The following is a 21927-nucleotide window of genomic DNA, read 5'->3' as shown; positions in this document are numbered from 1 at the left end:
AATTCCATGATTCAATACAGTGTAGTTTTATAATCATTTCAACTGCATTGTGAAGCAGTTTCGTCCGACTAGGAATCCTCAGTGATGCTACATCATACATCTGTTTCGTCCGACTAGGAATCCTCAGTGATGCTACATCATACATCTGTTTCGTCCGACTAGGAATCCTCAGTGATGCTACATCATACATCTGTTTCGTCCGACTAGGAATCCTCAGTGATGCTACATCATACATCTGTTTCGTCCCTCTAGGACTCGTCAGTGATGCTACATCATACATCTGTTTCGTCCCTCTAGGATTCGTTAGTGGTGCTACATCATACATCTGTTTCGTCAGTCTAGGATTCGTCAGTGGTGCTACATCATACATCTGTTTCGTCCGACTAGGAATCCTCAGTGATGCTACATCATACATCTGTTTCGTCCGACTAGGAATCCTCAGTGATGCTACATCATACATCTGTTTCGTCCGACTAGGAATCCTCAGTGATGCTACATCATACATCTGTTTCGTCCGACTAGGAATCCTCAGTGATGCTACATCATACATCTGTTTCGTCCGACTAGGAATCCTTAGTGATGCTACATCATACATCTGTTTCGTCCGACTAGGAATCTTCAGTAATGCTTCTAGCCTGACTCATTCAAAAGGTGATTATGAAAATCGAAACTGGTAGAAATAAATCTAAAACTCTAGAAATGGCGATAGATTCACCACATTTGAAAAGTTTTGCGATTTTCAATATTTAAGTTTTTTTTTTCAAAGATGTCAAGTAGATGGGTTTTCGATGAAAATCACACGGGATGTGAATAACATCGTACTAAAGGTTGATGAAATAGATAACATTATAACATGCATTCATTCTTGATATAACCGTTCGGATAAATTGTCAGTCTGAGGTTGACATTTCGTAACATCAAATATTGTTATTAGAAGACCAGCCCTGACTGCCATTAATAAAAAATACACACAGGTGTTTCTTAATATTGACAAGTACTTGGTTTTGATATTCCAACTACATATACAATTAAATCAACACGTTCAACACTTAGTGTATAACATAATAATACATAACGTTTTGTGACCGACAACTTTAATGGTGTGAGTTTTACTACGCGCGTGCTTTGTTTAAAGTCTGTATGGTTTTTTTATACGCGCGTGCTTTGTTTATAGTCTGTATTGTGTTTTTGTACGCGCGTGCTTTGTTGAAAGTCTGTATTTGGTTTTAATTCACGCGTGCTTTGTTTATAGCCTGTATTGTGTTTTTATTCGCGCGTGCTTTGTTTATAGTCTGCTTTGTGCTTTTATACGCGCGTGCTTTGTTTATAGTCTGTAATGTGTTTTTATACGCGCGTGCTTTGTTTATAGTCTGCATTGTGTTTTTATACGTGCGTGCTTTGTTTATAGTCTGTATTGTTTTTTTGTACGCGCGTGCTTTGTTTATAGTCTGTATTGTGTTTTTGTACGCGCGTGCTTTGTTGAAAGTCTGTATTTGGTTTTAATTCGCGCGTGCTTTGTTTATAGCCTGTATTGTGTTTTTATTCGCGCTGCTTTGTTTATAGTCTGCATTGTGTTTTTATACGCGCGTGCTTTGTTTATAGTCTGTATTGTTTTTTGTACGCGCGTGTTTTGTTGATAGTCTGCATTGTATTTTTATACGCGCGTGCTTTGTTTGTAGTTTGCATTGTGTTTTTATACGCGCGTGCTTAGTTTAGAGTCTGTATTGTTTTTTATACGCGCGTGCTTTGTTTATAGTCTGCATTTTTTTTGTACGCGCGCGCTTTGTTTCTAATTTGCATTGTATTTTTATACGCGCGTGCTTTGTTTGTAGCTTGCATTGTGTTTTTATACGCGCGTGCTTTGTTTATAGTCTGTATTGTGTTTTTTATACGCGCGTGCTTTGTTTATAGTCTGTATTGTGTTTTTATACGCGCGAGCTTTGTTTATAGTCTGTATTGTGTTTTTATACGCGCGTGCTTTGTTTATAGTCTGTATTGTGTTTTTATACGCGCGTGCTTTGTTTATAGTCGGTATTGTGTTTTTATACGCATGTGCTTTGTTTATAGTCTGTATTGTGTTTTTATACGCGCGTGCTTTGTTGATAGTCTGTATTGTATTTTTATACGCGCGTGCTTTGTTTATAGTCTGTATTGTTATTTTATACGCGCGTGTTTTGTTTATAGTCTGTATTGTGTTTTTTATACGCGCGTGCTTTGTTTGTAGTTTGCATTGTGTTTTTATACGCGTGTGCTTTGTTTACAGTCTGTATTGTGATTTTATACGCGTGTGCTTTGTTTATAGTATGCATTTTTTTTTGTACGCGCGCTCTTTGTTTATAATCTGCATTGAATTTTTATACGCGCGTGCTTTGTTTGTAGTTTGCATTGTGTTTTTATATGCGCGTGCTTTGTTTATAGTCTGCATTGTTTTTTATACGCGCGCGCTTTGTTTATAATTTGCATTGTATTTTTATACGCGCGTGCTTTGTTTATAGTCTGTATTGTGTTTTTATGTGCGCGTGCTTTGTTTATAGTCTGTATTGTGATTTTTTACGCGCGTGCTTTGTTTATAGTCTGTATTGTGTTTTTATACGCGCGTGCTTTGTTGATAGTCTGTATTGTATTTTTGTACGCGCGTGCTTTGTTTATAGTCTGTATTGTTATTTTATACGCGCGTGTTTTGTTTATAGTCTGTATTGCGCGCGTGCTTTGTTTGTATTGTGTTTTTATACGCGTGTGCTTTGTTTACAGTCTGTATTGTGATTTTATACGCGTGTGCTTTGTTTATAGTATGCATTTTTTTTGTACGCGCGCTCTTTGTTTATAATTTGCATTGAATTTTTATACGCGCGTGCTTTGTTTGTAGTTTGCATTGTGTTTTTATATGCGCGTGCTTTGTTTATAGTCTGCAATTTTTTTGTACGCGCGCACTTTGTTTCTAATTTGCATTGTATTTTTATACGCGCGTGCTTTGTTTGTAGTCTGTATTGTGTTTTTATACGCGCGAGCTTTGTTTATATTCTGTATTGTGTTTTTATACGCGCGTGCTTTGTTTATAGTCTGTATTGTATTTTTATACGCGCGTGCTTTGTTTATAGTCTGTATTGTGTTTTTATACGCGCGAGCTTTGTTTATAGTCTGTATTGTGTTTTTATACGCGCGTGCTTTGTTTATAGTCTGTATTGTGTTTTTATGTGCGCGTGCTTTGTTTATAGTCTGTATTGTGTTTTTATGTGCGCGTGCTTTGTTTATATTCTGTATTGTGTTTTTATACGCGCGTGCTTTGTTTATAGTCTGTATTGTATTTTTATACGCGCGAGCTTTGTTTATAGTCTGTATTGTGTTTTTATGTGCGCGCGCTTTGTTTATAAGTTGCATTGTATTTTTATACGCGCGTGCTTTGTTTACAGTCTGTATTGTGTTTTTATGTGCGCGTGCTTTGTTTATAGTCTGTATTGTGTTTTTATACGCGCGTGCTTTGTTTATAGTCTGTATTGTATTTTTATACGCGCGAGCTTTGTTTATAGTCTGTATTGTGTTTTTATGTGCGCGTGCTTTGTTTATAGTCTGTATTGTGTTTTTATACGCGCGTGCTTTGTTTATAGTCTGTATTGTGTTTTTATACGCATGTGATTTGTTTATAGTCTGTATTATGTTTTTATACGCATGTGCTTTGTTTATAGTCTGTATTGTGTTTTTATACGCATGTGATTTGTTTATAGTCTGTATTGTGTTTCTATACGCATGTGCTTTGTTTATAGTCTGTATTGTGTTTTTATACGCGCGTGCTTTGTTTATAGTCTGTATTGTGTTTTTATACGCATGTGCTTTGTTTATAGTCTGCATTGTTTTTTGTACGCGCGCGCTTTGTTTATAATTTGCATTGTATTTTTATACGCGCGTGCTTTGTTTATAGTCTGTATTGTGTTTTTATGTGCGCGTGTTTTGTTGATAGTCTGTATTGTATTTTTGTACGCGCGTGTTTTGTTTATAGTCTGAATTGAGTTTTTTTATACGCGCGTGCTTTGTTTGTAGTTTGCATTGTGTTTTTATATGCGTGTGCTTTGTTTACAGTCTGCATTGTTTTTTGTACGCGCGAGCTTTGTTTATATTTTGCATTGTATTTTTATACGCGCGTGCTTTGTTTATAGTATGTATTGTGTTTTTATGTGCGCGTGCTTTGTTTATAGTCTGTATTGTGTTTTTATATGCGTGTGCTTTGTTTATAGTATGCATTTTTTTTTGTACGCGCGCTCTTTGTTTATAATTTGCATTGTATTTTTATACGCGCGTGCTTTGTTTATAGCCTGTATTGTGTTTTTATGTGCGCGTGCTTTGTTTATAGTCTGTATTGTGTTTTTATACGCGCGTGCTTTGTTTATAGTCTGTATTGTATTTTTATACGCGCGAGCTTTGTTTATAGTCTGTATTGTGTTTTTATGTGCGCGTGCTTTGTTTATAGTCTGTATTGTGTTTTTATACGCGCGTGCTTTGTTTATAGTCTGTATTGTGTTTTTATACGCATGTGATTTGTTTATAGTCTGTATTATGTTTTTATACGCATGTGCTTTGTTTATAGTCTGTATTGTGTTTTTATACGCATGTGATTTGTTTATAGTCTGTATTGTGTTTTTATACGCATGTGCTTTGTTTAAAGTCTGTATTGTGTTTTTATACGCGCGTGCTTTGTTTATAGTCTGTATTGTGTTTTTATACGCATGTGCTTTGTTTATAGTCTGCATTGTTTTTTGTACGCGCGCGCTTTGTTTATAATTTGCATTGTATTTTTATACGCGCGTGCTTTGTTTATAGTCTGTATTGTGTTTTTATGTGCGCGTGTTTTGTTGATAGTCTGTATTGTATTTTTGTACGCGCGTGTTTTGTTTATAGTCTGAATTGAGTTTTTTATACGCGCGTGCTTTGTTTGTAGTTTGCATTGTGTTTTTATATGCGTGTGCTTTGTTTACAGTCTGCATTGTTTTTTGTACGCGCGAGCTTTGTTTATAATTTGCATTGTATTTTTATACGCGCGTGCTTTGTTTATAGTCTGTATTGTGTTTTTATGTGCGCGTGCTTTGTTTATAGTCTGTATTGTGTTTTTATACGCGCGTGCTTTGTTTATAGTCTGTATTGTGTTTTTATACGCGCGTGCTTTGTTTATAGTCTGTATTGTGATTTTTACGCGCGTGCTTTGTTTATAGTCTGTATTGTGTTTTTATGTGCGCGTGCTTTGTTTATTTTCTGTATTGTGCTTTTATACGCGCGTGCTTTGTTTATAGTCTGTATTATGTTTTTATACGCCTGTGCTTTGTTTATAGTCTGTATTGTGTTTTTATACGCATGTGCTTTGTTTATAGTCTGTATTGTGTTTTTATACGCGCGTGCTTTGTTTATAGTCTGTATTGTGTTTTTATACGCATGTGCTTTGTTTATAGTCTGTATTGTGTTTTTATACGCGCGTGCTTTGTTGATAGTCTGTATTGTATTTTTGTACGCGCGTGCTTTGTTTATAGTCTGTATTGTTATTTTATACGCGCGTGTTTTGTTTATAGTCTGTATTGTGTTTTTTATACGCGCGTGCTTTGTTTGTAGTTTGCATTGTGTTTTTATACGCGTGTGCTTTGTTTACAGTCTGTATTGTGATTTTATACGCGTGTGCTTTGTTTATAGTATGCATTTTTTTTTGTACGCGCGCTCTTTGTTTATAATTTGCATTGAATTTTTATACGCGCGTGCTTTGTTTGTAGTTTGCATTGTGTTTTTATATGCGCGTGCTTTGTTTATAGTCTGCATTGTTTTTTATACGCGCGCGCTTTGTTTATAATTTGCATTGTATTTTTATACGCGCGTGCTTTGTTTATAGTCTGTATTGTGTTTTTATGTGCGCGTGCTTTGTTTATAGTCTGTATTGTGATTTTTTACGCGCGTGCTTTGTTTATAGTCTGTATTGTGTTTTTTTACGCGCGTGCTTTGTTGATAGTCTGTATTGTATTTTTGTACGCGCGTGCTTTGTTTATAGTCTGTATTGTTATTTTATACGCGCGTGTTTTGTTTATAGTCTGTATTGTGTTTTTTATACGCGCGTGCTTTGTTTGTAGTTTGCATTGTGTTTTTATACGCGTGTGCTTTGTTTACAGTCTGTATTGTGATTTTATACGCGTGTGCTTTGTTTATAGTATGCATTTTTTTTTGTACGCGCGCTCTTTGTTTATAATTTGCATTGAATTTTTATACGCGCGTGCTTTGTTTGTAGTTTGCATTGTGTTTTTATATGCGCGTGCTTTGTTTATAGTCTGCATTGTTTTTTATACGCGCGCGCTTTGTTTATAATTTGCATTGTATTTTTATACGCGCGTGCTTTGTTTATAGTCTGTATTGTGTTTTTATGTGCGCGTGCTTTGTTTAGTCTGTATTGTGATTTTTTACGCGCGTGCTTTGTTTATAGTCTGTATTGTGTTTTTATGTGCGCGTGCTTTGTTTATAGTCTGTATTGTGTTTTTATACGCGCGTGCTTTGTTTATAGTCTGTATTGTGTTTTTATACGCATGTGCTTTGTTTATAGTCTGCATTGTTTTTTGTACGCGCGCGCTTTGTTTATAATTTGCATTGTATTTTTATACGCGCGTGCTTTGTTTATAGTCTGTATTGTGTTTTTATGTGCGCGTGCTTTGTTTATAGTCTGTATTGTGTTTTTATGTGCGCGTGCTTTGTTTATAGTCTGTATTGTGTTTTTATACGCGCGTGCTTTGTTTATAGTCTGTATTGTGATTTTTTACGCTCGTGCTTTGTTTATAGTCTGTATTGTGTTTTTATACGCGCGTGCTTTGTTTATAGTCTGTATTGTGATTTTTTACGCGCGTGCTTTGTTTATAGTCTGTATTGTGTTTTTATACGCGCGTGCTTTGTTTATAGTCTGTATTGTGTTTTTATACGCGCGTGCTTTGTTTATAGTCTGTATTGTGTTTTTATACGCATGTGCTTTGTTTATAGTCTGTATTGTGTTTTTATACGCATGTGCTTTGTTTATAGTCTGCATTGTTTTTTGTACGCGCGCGCTTTGTTTATAATTTGCATTGTATTTTTATACGCGCGTGCTTTGTTTATAGTCTGTATTGTGTTTTTATGTGCGCGTGTTTTGTTGATAGTCTGTATTGTATTTTTGTACGCGCGTGTTTTGTTTATAGTCTGAATTGAGTTTTTTATACGCGCGTGCTTTGTTTGTAGTTTGCATTGTGTTTTTATATGCGTGTGCTTTGTTTACAGTCTGCATTGTTTTTTGTACGCGCGAGCTTTGTTTATAATTTGCATTGTATTTTTATACGCGCGTGCTTTGTTTATAGTATGTATTGTGTTTTTATGTGCGCGTGCTTTGTTTATAGTCTGTATTGTGTTTTTATATGCGTGTGCTTTGTTTATAGTATGCATTTTTTTTTGTACGCGCGCTCTTTGTTTATAATTTGCATTGTATTTTTATACGCGCGTGCTTTGTTTATAGTCTGTATTGTGTTTTTATGTGCGCGTGCTTTGTTTATAGTCTGTATTGTGTTTTTATACGCGCGTGCTTTGTTTATAGTCTGTATTGTATTTTTATACGCGCGAGCTTTGTTTATAGTCTGTATTGTGTTTTTATGTGCGCGTGCTTTGTTTATAGTCTGTATTGTGTTTTTATACGCGCGTGCTTTGTTTATAGTCTGTATTGTGTTTTTATACGCATGTGATTTGTTTATAGTCTGTATTATGTTTTTATACGCATGTGCTTTGTTTATAGTCTGTATTGTGTTTTTATACGCATGTGATTTGTTTATAGTCTGTATTGTGTTTTTATACGCATGTGCTTTGTTTAAAGTCTGTATTGTGTTTTTATACGCGCGTGCTTTGTTTATAGTCTGTATTGTGTTTTTATACGCATGTGCTTTGTTTATAGTCTGCATTGTTTTTTGTACGCGCGCGCTTTGTTTATAATTTGCATTGTATTTTTATACGCGCGTGCTTTGTTTATAGTCTGTATTGTGTTTTTATGTGCGCGTGTTTTGTTGATAGTCTGTATTGTATTTTTGTACGCGCGTGTTTTGTTTATAGTCTGAATTGAGTTTTTTATACGCGCGTGCTTTGTTTGTAGTTTGCATTGTGTTTTTATATGCGTGTGCTTTGTTTACAGTCTGCATTGTTTTTTGTACGCGCGAGCTTTGTTTATAATTTGCATTGTATTTTTATACGCGCGTGCTTTGTTTATAGTCTGTATTGTGTTTTTATGTGCGCGTGCTTTGTTTATAGTCTGTATTGTGTTTTTATACGCGCGTGCTTTGTTTATAGTCTGTATTGTGTTCTTTATACGCGCGTGCTTTGTTTATAGTCTGTATTGTATTTTTGTACGCGCGTGCTTAGTTTAGAGTCTGTATTGTTTTTATACGCGCGTGCTTTGTTTATAGTCTGTATTATGTTTTTATACGCCTGTGCTTTGTTTATAGTCTGCATTGTTTTTTGTACGCGCGCGCTTTGTTTATAATTTGCATTGTATTTTTATACGCGCGTGCTTTGTTTATAGTCTGTATTGTGTTTTTATGTGCGCGTGCTTTGTTTATAGTCTGTATTGTGTTTTTATGTGCGCGTGCTTTGTTTATAGTCTGTATTGTGTTTTTATACGCGCGTGCTTTGTTTATAGTCTGTATTGTGATTTTTTACGCTCGTGCTTTGTTTATAGTCTGTATTGTGTTTTTATACGCGCGTGCTTTGTTTATAGTCTGTATTGTGATTTTTTACGCGCGTGCTTTGTTTATAGTCTGTATTGTGTTTTTATACGCGTGCTTTGTTTATAGTCTGTATTGTGTTTTTATACGCGCGTGCTTTGTTTATAGTCTGTATTGTGTTTTTATACGCATGTGCTTTGTTTATAGTCTGTATTGTGTTTTTATACGCATGTGCTTTGTTTATAGTCTGTATTGTGTTTTTATACGGGCGTGCTTTGTTTATAGTCCGCATTGTTTTTTGTACGCGCGCGCTTTGTTTATATTCTGTATTGTGTTTTTATACGCGCGTGCTTTGTTTATAGTCTGTATTGTATTTTTATACGCGCGTGCTTTGTTTATAGTCTGTATTGTATTTTTATACGCGCGTGCTTTGTTTATAGTCTGTATCGTGTCTAATTCTGTCCTTTTATTCACACTGATAAAATGAAGAGTAAATATTAATTAATGTCAACATGAAATACGTTACATAAAATATAGGTGAATAGTTCTACAAACCACAACGAACATTATAGACAGTGACAATATTTAACAATATACACACATACTTGTTGTTAGTTCAGAATAACCTTAAAGTTACAGAGTGTAAATTTATGTACATCTAACTTTTATTCTTCAATTTAAATATATTTGTATACTTAATTTGCTATCCTGAAATGTCTTCAATACATAACAGGAACATGAGGAACCGAAATTAGCGACATTACGGAATTTACCTCATAAAGACTGGTTGTTTCCAAAGGATGAAAATGAATTTAGCATCAGAATATGAAATCGGTGTGGTGGAAAGATTTTAAACAGTGAAGCACTTATCGAAGAATCGAGAAATACCAACTTGTCAACGTAATCATTATCCAAACTCAAATTCCATAAAACTAGGGCAAAATTGGAACAAAAGAAAGTTTTGCACTGAGACTCCTGAAAAAGTACTAGGAAAATAAGATCAGGTGTTCTGGAGGAGTAAGCGTCCTCTGCTTCATCGACGACATCTGAACATGTAAACCTTGGTCAGCCCAAGCAAGTAATGTCACCTTCGCAAATGAGAACAAGGTATACAACAACGGAACCAACAGGTTAACATACTAAAGCTAAGAAGTTGTCACTTAATATGACATCAAATACAGATGTGAACGTCAGCGTATTTTTTATTCTGAAAGAAATCTCCTTATAATGATGTCCGTTTAATTTTCATGTCTGTCCTGTTGCAGGTGCTATAACATGTTACTTGGCAAAGTCTTTGATTCCTATTTTATCTGTCATAAATGGACTAAATGTTATCATGCATACACACCAAAAAGATATAAATCAGCTTGTATGACACATATTCACTGATATCAACCTTTTGATAAATGAACACGATTACTTTTTACATATTTTGAATATATCAAGAAGTATAAATCACTGAAAAGGTCAGAGAGGACAACTAAATCAAATGGAACAAGTTTGAATAGTAATTGATATTTATCATAAAAAGGATTATATCATAAATAGGAAACTTCCTGAACAGATAGCAATACCGTACGCATAATAATGAATACAATTTGTGACAAAAATACATTTATATTGTACATTGAAATTATTTGCTTTACGTTTGTATGTTGAATTTATATTTTAAAATATGCGATGAACGCGGCAGCAAAACACCGGATGGTTGAAATTTATTCGAATACGCCCAAAACCACCGGCCAAAGCCGACAGTCGATAGGCTGCGCGGATTTAAGTCACGTTACAAAAACAAAGGTGAGGAAAATTGGTGATGGAATTTGTTTGGCCGACAATCCCCTCCTTATCCTTAAGCTATGTGCATTTTATCATCCACCAATAGGTGTATTTCATTCCCTACCTTTTTCACTAGTTGTATTTAAGTATATGACTTTTTGAATAGGTGTATCTTAACCTCACATGTTTGACTAGGTGTATTTTACTCTCCTACTCTCTGACTAGGTGTATTTTTAGTCTACACCTCTCTAACTAGGTGTATTTTTAGTCTACACCTCTTTGACTAGGTATATTTTTAGTCTACACCTTTTTGATTATATGTATTTTTAGTCTACACCTCTTTGACTAGGTGTATTTTTAGTCTACACCTCTCTGACTAGGTGTATTTTCAGTCTGCACCTTTTTGACTAGGTGTATTTTTAGTCTACACCTCTCTGACTAGGTGTATTTGTAGTCTGCACCTTTTTGACTAGTTGTATTTTTAGTCTGCACCTCTTTGACTAGTTGTATTTTTATTCTGCACCTTTTTGACTAGGTGTATTTTTAGTCTATACCTCTTTGACTAGGTGTATTTTTAGTCTGCACCTTTTTGACTAGGTGTATTTTTAGTCTGCACCTTTTTGACTAGTTGTATTTTTAGTCTGCACCTTTTTGACTAGGTGTATTTTTAGTCCATACCTCTTTGACTAGGTGTATTTTTAGTCTGCACCTTTTTGACTAGGTGTATTTTTAGTCTATACCTCTTTGACTAGGTGTATTTTTAGTCTGCACCTCTTTGACTAGGTGTATTTTTAGTCTGCACCTTTTTGACTAGGTGTATTTTTAGTCCATACCTCTTTGACTAGGTGTATTTTTAGTCTATACCTTTTTGACTAGGTGTATTTTTAGTCTATACCTCTTTGACTAGGTGTATTTTTAGTCTGCACCTTTTTGACTAGGTGTATTTTAGTCTATACCTCTTTGACTAGGTGTATTTTTAATCTACACCTCTTTGACTAGGTGTATTTTTAGTCTGCACCTTTTTAACTAGGTGTAATTTTAGTCTTTACCTCTTTGACTAGGTGTATTTTTAGTCTGCACCTTTTTTACTGGGTGTATTTTTAGTCTGCACCTCTTTGACTAGGTGTATTTTTAGTCTGCACCTTTTTGACAAGGTGTATTTTAGTCTATACCTCTTTGACTAGGTGTATTTTTAGTCTGCACCTTTTTTACCAGGTGTATTTTTAGTCTGCACCTTTTTAACTAGGTGTATTTTTAGTCTATACCTCTTTGACTAGGTGTATTTTTAGTCTGCACCTTTTTGACTAGGTGTATTTTTAGTCTGCACCTCTTTGACTAGGTGTATTTTTAGTCTGCACCTTTTTAACTAGGTGTATTTTTAGTCTATACCTCTTTGACTAGGTGTATTTTTAGTCTGCACCTTTTTGACTAGGTGTATTTTTAGTCTGCACCTCTTTGACTAGGTGTATTTTTAGTCTGCACCTTTTTGACAAGGTGTATTTTAGTCTATACCTCTTTGACTAGGTGTATTTTTAGTCTGCACCTTTTTGACCAGGTGTATTTTTAGTCTGCACCTTTTTGACTAGGTGTTTTTTTAGTCTATACCTCTTTGACTAGGTGTGTATTTAGTCTGCACCTTTTTGACTAGGTGTATCTTTAGTCTACACCTCTTTGACTAGGTGTATTTTTAGTCTGCACCTTTTTGACTAGGTGTATTTTTAGTCTGCACCGTGTATATTTAGTCTACACCTCTTTGACTAGGTGTATTTCACTCTGCACCTGTTTAACAAGGCGTATTTTACTGTCCACCTTTTTGACTAAGCGGATTTACTCCACACCTTCTCTTTGAATAAGTGTATTTACCCCACACTTTATTGGTCAGGCGTATTCATTCTCCACATTTTTGGCTTGTTATAACAAATGATATTGTTTATGATGTAAATATGTTTACATACCATGGCTGACATTGTTTTTACCCTTCTGACATGTCCTACGCCATTTATTAAAATTGCATTACTGGATATATTTCGTTGTTTGTTGGTACTTGTAATACGATATTCTAAAGACCATGCATTTGTAGCTCAAGTCGGGATTCGATTATTGGAGATTATAACATAAAAAATCATCAGAGACGTCAAGGAGATATACAACATGTAAAACATTGACTAAATACAGGACTCTACCACACATGATAGTGTTCAAAGTGACTGACATGTTGGTATCATCAAAAAGTTTACTTAACAACATTATGTGTAATATGAAGTTCGACAACGTTGATGTGCATCAGAGTGTCTGGTGATTCCACTTTAACTACAATAAAAATATTTCCATTTTTAGAATATGATATCCATCCAAAAACAGTCAATTTGAGAGAAGAACGTCCAGTTCCTATCCTAAACCGTGCTACATTTAGAATCAGAATCAATTGTAATAATAACATACATCTAAGACAGTGAAGACTTACACTGTAATCGATGTCCCTGTCAGACAGAACAAGCGTACATTGTAATGAAAGGAACAGTGCTTATTTATTGGAGAGATGTATTGCATGAAACATGAAAATCCTTGATTTAAATATGCATTAATGTCTAATATCCCACGTTGTTTGGACACAAACTTCATACACAAGATATGAGTCTTAAGTGTAAATTTATAGCGATATCATTAATTATCTTTCTTAATTTGCATATTTCCTTCAATCTAAGAAAGAGAGCAACACATCACGTGGCAGCTGGCGTCGAATGTATAAACCTGTGATAGGATATCACGATATACACAGATGTGCTTTGTCAATATAACATGAAACTGTTCTTACCTTTGTAACATGTTAAATCAAGATAAATATAAAACGGGCTTAATTAAATCCAGCAAAAAATAAATGATTCAGCCATGTAAGTATTAGTCAATTCAAGTCAGCCATGTCACGTCCTCAAGTGAAAACAACGGAACCAACAGGTATATTAACTAGCATAAAACATATAAGACTTCATATCACTTTCATCGCAAAAACCTATCTTAGAGATATAGGTCAATCAAAGAAACATGAAAAATACCATCATGGCAACATAAGCATAATCCAAACTCAAATTACATAAAACTAGGGCAAAATATGAACAAAATAAAGATTTACACGGAGACTTTTGAAAGAGTTGAAGGAAAATAAGACCAGGTGTTTCGGAAGAATTTGCGTCTTCTGCGTCATCGACGACACCCGCCTGTAAATCTTGGTCAATCAAATGAGAACAAGATATACAAAAACGGAACCAACAGGCAAACTAACGATGATCAAACACGTCCAGCTTCATGTCACACAAAAAAATAGTATAGTTCTCAGAATTATGTTTCTTCAGGTAATCTTGAACGAACTTTTAACAAGCAGAAGAAATATATGTACTGACGAAGGGAAACACCAAAACTTCACCCTAAATTTATAGATATATATAAACAAACTAGACAAGACATGGATTATGGTTTATACATTATTTATAAGCACGAGAGATAACTTTTTGCAGTATAAGTAAAATCCTAATTTGTCCATATGTATATGTCATCAACTTGTACACAACGAAAGCAACACATAGTGACACAGGATTTGGTAAAATTAATACTAAGCAATTATTTCTTTTCATAGTAAGGCTATGCAATGCATTTACTAGACAATGGCGTATCATCAAAATTAAAGATGTAAATATTCTATAGATAATATTTGCAAAGAGCTGTTAAAGATCAAGAGATGTGTCGAAACTTTCTCTCAATTACGTATTATACATAGACAAACTATACAGGTGATTCAATTGTTTCTATAAATAACACCATATCACGGCTTGCCTCGTATAGGTTCCAGGCGAATGACATCTGTCATCTTTATTATGTACCAGGAGGCCCGTCTAACGCTCTGAGTAGGATCCTTCCCCACTTCGGTGAGTACAATATATCAAATCTATTTCATTCTGTATTTCTTTCCGTTTTATCAACTATTGATAACAACAACGTAACTGATAACTAAATAGATTAACAACTGAAAATTAATACATTTGATTAAGACTTGCTTGAAAACGCTGATGTAAGATGATATTCATTTCCCTGTGACAAACAATGCGCAAGCCAGATCATCAAACCTTATCCCATAGCATTACGTGAGGGCTGAGTAACCACTGTGTGTAATTCAACACAAGTATGTGTATGCATCATGTCTTTGACTTTAACAACGTCTTTAGAATATCACTTTTCGACAATTATGTCAATGCTATCACGGATATTTTTTTCTTTTATGACTTTATTTTTACAATTATAAGATTTCCTGTGAAATCCGACATAGGAGAACAAATTTAATGTGTTTAAGGATTGTTTAATGTAAATTATTCGTTCGATCATATTATCAGCAATTTGTTTTAAGGTTGGTATTATTTATGTGTTTTTATCACCCTTCACCATTATGACGTCACATATGATAGATTATAATTATACGTGGCTACAATATTAATTAAATGTGTCAGTTACGGAGCCCAAAGCTACCGATCAAACATTCTATTTTTTCAGAGCGTTTATACAATCAGTAATTTGTCGTTCAAAACGCCATAAAAACGTTAAAAAAATGAGTTTCCTTTGTCTTGAAAAATGTCAGAATGGTGACGTAAACACAGAAAAAGTACTGATGATTATTTTCGCTATTAGAGAGAAAAAAAAGGTTCAGGCATATTTGACAAAAAAAAAATAAAAAAAAAAACGCCTGACTGACCGAAACCATACCGATTAACCTTATGATCCCTTTGTTCATCTGTGTTTATATGCTCTTTTTCGATAGCCATTCTGCGTATTTCTAGAACAGGTCAGGTCATGTATATATGAAATAAATAAATGGAAACTCGTTCCTCCACCGTATCCTTTAGGTAATTTTGATAAAATTAATTTGATTTTCTCCACTGTACAATATAAATAACTAGACTAAGTATATTCCAACATGTCATGGAATTGAAGTAGAAAACTTTTGTTAGTCAAATCTTTATCTTAATCTGCACGCTTACAGTTTTGACAATGCTAAACATTCCAGTTTTTTTAGCAACATTGCAAATGGAATGTTTTCGATCATATTGATAATCTAACATCTGAAATCAGTAGAACCAGAAGATGATTCAGTTCAAAAGGTCGAAATGTGACACAATGTGTGACGATAAAGTTGTCTGATTTTCTCACACGATTGTTGACGTACACGTAATCTTTTTTATCGTCAGCAGTCATTTTGTAGCAGGTAATAAGCGATGTAAGCACATGTTGCTATATATGGAGTGAGACATAGTGATTTAACCTACCAATGGGCATTTCTTCAGTTGTTTTTCCCATAATTTAACTTTGCCAAATTACATATGGCTTCTTATTCTTAAACCATTGAATGCATATTTCTTCTCTTTGTATTTTAAACTACCAACAATGGTAAAGAGGAAATGTTTGCTTTGTATAATATTTACTTTGTCCTGTACTCAATCACTAGTTTTATGTCTTCTGTGCTTCGCTGACACCCCCGTTAGTTTGTTTATATATATATATATATATTTAAACTTATGCTGTAGTAATCTCTGGATATTTCAGCTATTCTATTTATGACCGATGTTTTGCTAATGATGTTTTCATTTATTTCAGTCCTCCAGAGTGTCTCCTCCTGAATCACGATGAAGTGGCCCATAGCTGTGCTCTTGCTGTCTCTATTAATTCAGGGTGAGGGCATGTCAAGCACATTTACATACATATTAGTCAACATGCTTATCATAAGATTAAGAAACCTGAAGGATCTAAAGCTGACTACTACAAATTGTAACATGTAAATTGTGCGATAAGTTTCAAAACCTTGAAATGATTGCACAAAAGACACATAGATGATTAACACCATTTGATACATATAAGTTGATATACAGAGGAACCAAGCTAGCGTTAAACTGCATCGTACATCTATTTCGTCCCCTATAGGACTCATCATTAATGACGAGGGCCTAAATTTCAAATCTAAAAGCGATTGAGGAAAATCTTAAGTGATCGAATGAAATTTCAAATACTAGATGTGGAGTCGTATACGCTCCATTATTCAATAAATTTCCATAAATTCCATACATATGATAATTTTCGAATTATCAATGTAAGATTACATATAACTTCAACAACAGATGTCAATTCCAAACAAAGTCACCATTCATACATGACATACATTATAAACGACAAGTTAGCAAAGCTCAGCAGTAAGTAATCCCTACAAATGACGAACAGATGAATATGACCATTTGATAGGAATTTGTTGATATAAATATTTCTCGTCGAATAATTAATTAAACCAAATCCGACAGTTGATCGCCTTTCTAGGTCAACTCCAGATTACTGGCGGTCTAATAAGAAAAAATGTAGAAGGTTAATCAGGAAGTATGATCGATGATAAAAAGAAACAAAAGGAAGAAAAAACTAAAAGTAAATCAACTTGTCTTTCAGTGGAAGGAAAATTATGCAAGAGACCCGGATGTTTTTGTAAAAACAACGGGATTCCCATAGACAAAAATTGTGAATGTCCAACCGGATATAAGGGCTTCGACTGCGGACTAAAAACACGTGAGTTTTATTTCGTGCGATTGATTTTGAAAATTACCTACGTATTACTTTAATGTTCAAACCATTCAGTGCAAGAAACTTACCGAACAGCCATCTATTCATTTTCCCATCCATCGTTCTTTCCAACCACATGTACATGTCCTACAATCACCCAATATTAAAAGATTGACACTATACGTGCTTCCTTTAGGGTATTAATGAACATTGATTGCGAATAAAATTTCCTTTATTCAATTTCACTTAATTACAATTTTCATGTTGTACTCGCAGGGAACCTATGTCCAACAAACATTTGTAAAAATGATGGTGTCTGCTATGACATGGGCAAATGTTATTGTCATGGTGACTTTTACGGAGATCACTGTGAATATCGAAAAGGTAAGATTGGATGAACTATCTTGTTTGGACTAGTATATATCATAAGATGACTTACATTAAAAATAATATGGCGGATATAAAAGGCTCTTCCGTCTCCAAGTGATAATATAAATGATATATGTCAGGTTGTGGCTATAGTTCATTTATTTATAAAAATAGTTTGAAATACGCATGCTTTTATTTAGTTATATATTTAAGGTTATCAAGTATCAAAGATTGTATACGCAAAATATAAAAAAGGAAAACGAAAAAATAGTTGAAATGAACTCAGAATGATAATTATCATAATTCATGTATAGATACATTATTAATACGATCCTAAATATATCATCATAACCATACCAAATACCAAGCACACTGATGAAATTAAATTCAGATAAAGTTTCCCAAAATTATTCGATTTCTTTTCTCATTTCGGATTGTAACATTAACTTATTTCGAATAAGAAACAATTTTGAAATAGAGCCATGTTCATACCGTACAGAACTGTACTGATTGGCTGGAATGTTCCATTTACCATTTTATGATTCCTTGTGAAAGTGAATGCGAGATGATTTGTAACGCTGTTGATATACAATTTTATGAAAACACTTATAAAGAGTTAATTTACTGAAAAAGTAAAGATAATATAAAAGTAAAACTGACTTTACAAAGTTCACATGTCTTTCTAGAGCCTCAAAATTGTGGAATGGACAGCATGCAAGTAGGATTTGCTATGCCAGTAACTATGGATTCAAACCCAGAAATCTTTGCATTACCAAACACGAAATGCAAATTCAAGCGTGCCTATGAAATCAAAGGGCATGACATTTATATGCTTGAGGTCAACCTTACCACAACACGGAACGCCAACTGTATGGATGCTGTTGTTGAAACAAGAATGGTACGTTTGTAATTAAATATATTGTGCATTAGAAAGGGACAGGTACTTTGTTATCAACGATAATAAAGTATTACCTTTCCAATCAATATATAAATATATATATATATATATTAATTAACCAGAGAATCATCCAACATCTTTGGTATTGAGTAGATAACATTAATTTAAGAGTTTTGGACATCTTGCATTCAGTTCCCTTTCACAATGAATGTTATATATTTGACATATTATGTTAAAAACAGTTTAAAAATAATCTTTCCCAGATAAATTATTTTCATTTTTATATACGTGACTACCATGTTATATCTATGAAAAAGAAGACGCTTACCGTTCCAGGACGCCTGATGTTTTTTTCCGTTCATACAATAAAGACCACCAACATTGCAAATATGATTACAAACACAAATTAAATGAAACTTGAACAAACTATGAACGAAGATTTCCACGGAAACTACTGAAAAGGTACATGAGTAATATGATAAGGTTTCCGGAAAAGTAAGTGTCTTCACTCGCTATTTACATTTTGGCCGAGTAAGTACGAAGTGTGACATACCTAGATGAGAACAAAATAAACAACGACAGGACAAGCAAGCATCTTCATCAGCAACACGTCCGACTTTTATTGCAAAACAAAATTTAATATTTCTTCTTCAACCCATATCTCTAGAATTTCTGTGTTGTCAATTGGTCGGTAAGTTGTCGAATACTTGCAAAAAGGTCATGATATTGGTAACAAACGCTTCAATATCAAATCAACTGCGACATGTTAACACCAAATGTTCGAGATGCAGGGAGGCTGCTATTTATTTATGAAAAATAAACCAAAGTGAAATTGGAATCATTAAGCTTCTTATACTGTTTGGTGGAAAGCTGTCCATGTTGATTTCATTGTAGGGAAATATCGAGTTAATAAGATCACGTGGAAAAGTTAGACGTCTCCTTAATTTCCAATCTTTTTCAATGGAACTTCGTGTGAATCTCTACCTCTCTCATCAAGGGGTTGTGGTAGCTTTTCTGGTTAGTACTATGGCGTCTTTCACTTCCTCAAAGACACCAAAGTATATTTGTTTGTTTATTTTCAATGTTAAACCTTAAACTACGAACGTGCTTTCCATACAATTATTTCAGGGCGATATGACAACATACTTGATCGATGCTCATGTCCGACGTGACCACGGTATGGATTCACCAAGAGATTGGACTGCAACGTTTCGATGCACGTATACCTCCATGTAAGTTAAGCTTATCAAAACATATACAGAAAAAAAGGAATATGATAAATTGGACTTTGATAATAGTTTTCCAAGAATAGGACTCGAATTTTCTTTCAATTACACACGTGTTTCATTGAACAATTTGTTTTGCAGCGGCACGCCAACACAACGAGATGTCACCGCAGAAGCGTCGGACGTTTTATTTGCTTTCACAGATGCCAACGAAACCCTGGTGGACAATATCGGAGCACAACAGCCGTTTGATATCGTCTTCTTCCTCAGACCTAACTCTAGTATGTATACCTTCCATGGATTGAACTCCATTACGTTCAATTTCTTACACATTACTTTAATACGTTCCAGTGGGAGTCAGGTGACTTTTCGCAGACCTATTATAGATATTCGCCTCATTCTTAAATCTAACACGCGTTCTCAAACCTTGGTTTATATCAGTATTATCATCATTATTATGTGTAATCTGCTGACATGAAAGTTTGTTTGTATTTTTGTTTTGTTATTTCGTTTTCATTTAATCGTAAATCTTTAAAACTTGCCGTTGTTGTTTCAGCTTACCTGAATCTGAGACTGGACAAACTGGTAGTATACAACCAGCTCAGCAACACTAAAATGTTCACACTGATTGATCGCGGGTGGGTATATATCTGAGTACGCTTGACCCTTAATAACCTACCAATACATCTTTTACTCTAAACATTTGTTGACAAATTACTAGTTTCATTAATCCGGACACTACCGATTGTTATACCGAACTACTATATAGATTGAAGATCATCACTGTTATCGTTTCAAATTCATACTCCGAATCATGACATTTTTTTTTGTAGACGAAGTGACTATATGTCCAGACGGCTAAAGCTTTACAGAGAACCAACAGATGAAGGTCAAACTCCATTCTATTTTGAAGTTGCCGAAAACGTGACAGTGCCTGCTGTCAAAGTTAAAGTGAGCGGACTCAGTGAAAAAGCTTCGATTTATGTCGATTATGAAATCCGGGTCTGCCAAACACACGTTTGTCCGATGTCGGTAAGTTATCTTTGATTCTAAATTTAAGTTACAAGATGCTACGATACATTCACTTGTATGTTAGTCCCCCACGATGTGTCATAACCCCATGCAACATTTATTTCCATTTGAATACGTCTCAAGATAATCACATTATCTAAATTCTTGGAAAAGGCTGATAAAGGCAAGACATGTTGTCGATTAAGATACTTTAACTTTAGTTATTTCTATGTACAGTTAAACAAATATAATTGACAACTTTTAATTCAATGATTTGATATCATACTGGAATTATTATCACATATGACAATTAGTACATTTTGAACTTAATTCAAGCCCTTCGCATCAATAAAGACTTTCAGAAAGATAATGCAGCTGAATCATGCAATTAATAATTCAACAAGCTATATTGTACCTCATTTGTTTTGGACGGTTTTGACCAATCTGAGCTGTGACCCTGCTTTTAGGGTTTGTTAATAGAAAGTTGTGAAATTTCTAATGGAGGCATTAATTGGTTTCATCGTCTTTATATTAGATATAATTAATTATGAGTGCAATTACTCTACATAAACATTGTCCTGTATTCTGAATTGCCTAATCTGAATTAGTCATTATATGAATACTATGTTTTTGTTAAAGATTGTACATGATATACAACACATTTTGCTAATTGAATACAATGTTAGAGTTAGATTAAGTAGAGGGCCTAAATTGTGTGATGCCGTGGAAGCGACTAAGGTGGATTCAGCTAAAGAAATTTCCCATGTTTATAATTCACTGTTTTTTCAGGTGGATTCCACATTCGGCCAGCAAGCACCAGGGATATTCAATATGCATGGACGTATCGGCTAATCAATACTTTCGCCTTTTATCATCATATTATCATGGATGTTAAGAAACATGGTTCAGAATCACCGTGTTTTTATTTGTAAGATTTTTGACTTTGACAAATAAAAAACATATTTTGTATAATTTTGTTGATTTTATTGATAGCTGCAAGGTGAAGCAAGCAATGTCCATGTAATATTTACATTGGACGTTCTGTCGTTCATCGAGGTGAATGAAACATGAATGCCTTCTGTCATCAATAAGGTTCTTAGCAGTGAATCTTATTCAATATATTATTTATTTAATATTGCGTCACATAATATCGTAAGTAGGATAATTGAAATAACATCTGATGAGAAAAATTATTACAAGTGTCAGTATATCTGTATGATATTTTATATTTCTATCAGAATAGCTGTTTAGATATTGAAAACACCTCGATAAGAATATCTTTAGAAAATGTAAAATTGATGTATTAAATTTATGTATGTTAGAAATCAGTTCTTTGTCTTTCCATGTGGCTTAACCTTTAACATTTCATATCTTCCAA

The 21927-nt window shown here is 34.2% G+C and overlaps 1 protein-coding gene across 1 annotated transcript; it reads left to right on the top strand.

Annotated features, from left to right (window-relative positions):
- Window positions 1–16129: 16129 nt before the first annotated feature.
- Window positions 16130–21414, top strand: LOC132554633 (EGF-like domain-containing protein 2). Its single transcript, XM_060218951.1, has 9 exons — window positions 16130–16175; window positions 16935–17051; window positions 17322–17429; window positions 18101–18312; window positions 19441–19544; window positions 19680–19819; window positions 20095–20176; window positions 20372–20570; window positions 21339–21414. Exons 1-9 carry the CDS (start codon window positions 16130–16132, stop codon window positions 21399–21401), a joined length of 1071 nt encoding a protein of 356 aa, XP_060074934.1. The 3' UTR covers window positions 21402–21414.
- Window positions 21415–21927: the final 513 nt, after the last annotated feature.

The sequence above is a fragment of the Ylistrum balloti genome, unplaced genomic scaffold, assembly GCF_031769215.1.
Source record: "Ylistrum balloti isolate Yb309-2 unplaced genomic scaffold, AGI_CSIRO_Ybal_v1 Utg370420, whole genome shotgun sequence".
Lineage (NCBI taxonomy): Eukaryota > Metazoa > Mollusca > Bivalvia > Pectinida > Pectinidae > Ylistrum > Ylistrum balloti.
This window is presented reverse-complemented; position numbering and strand designations above follow the sequence as displayed.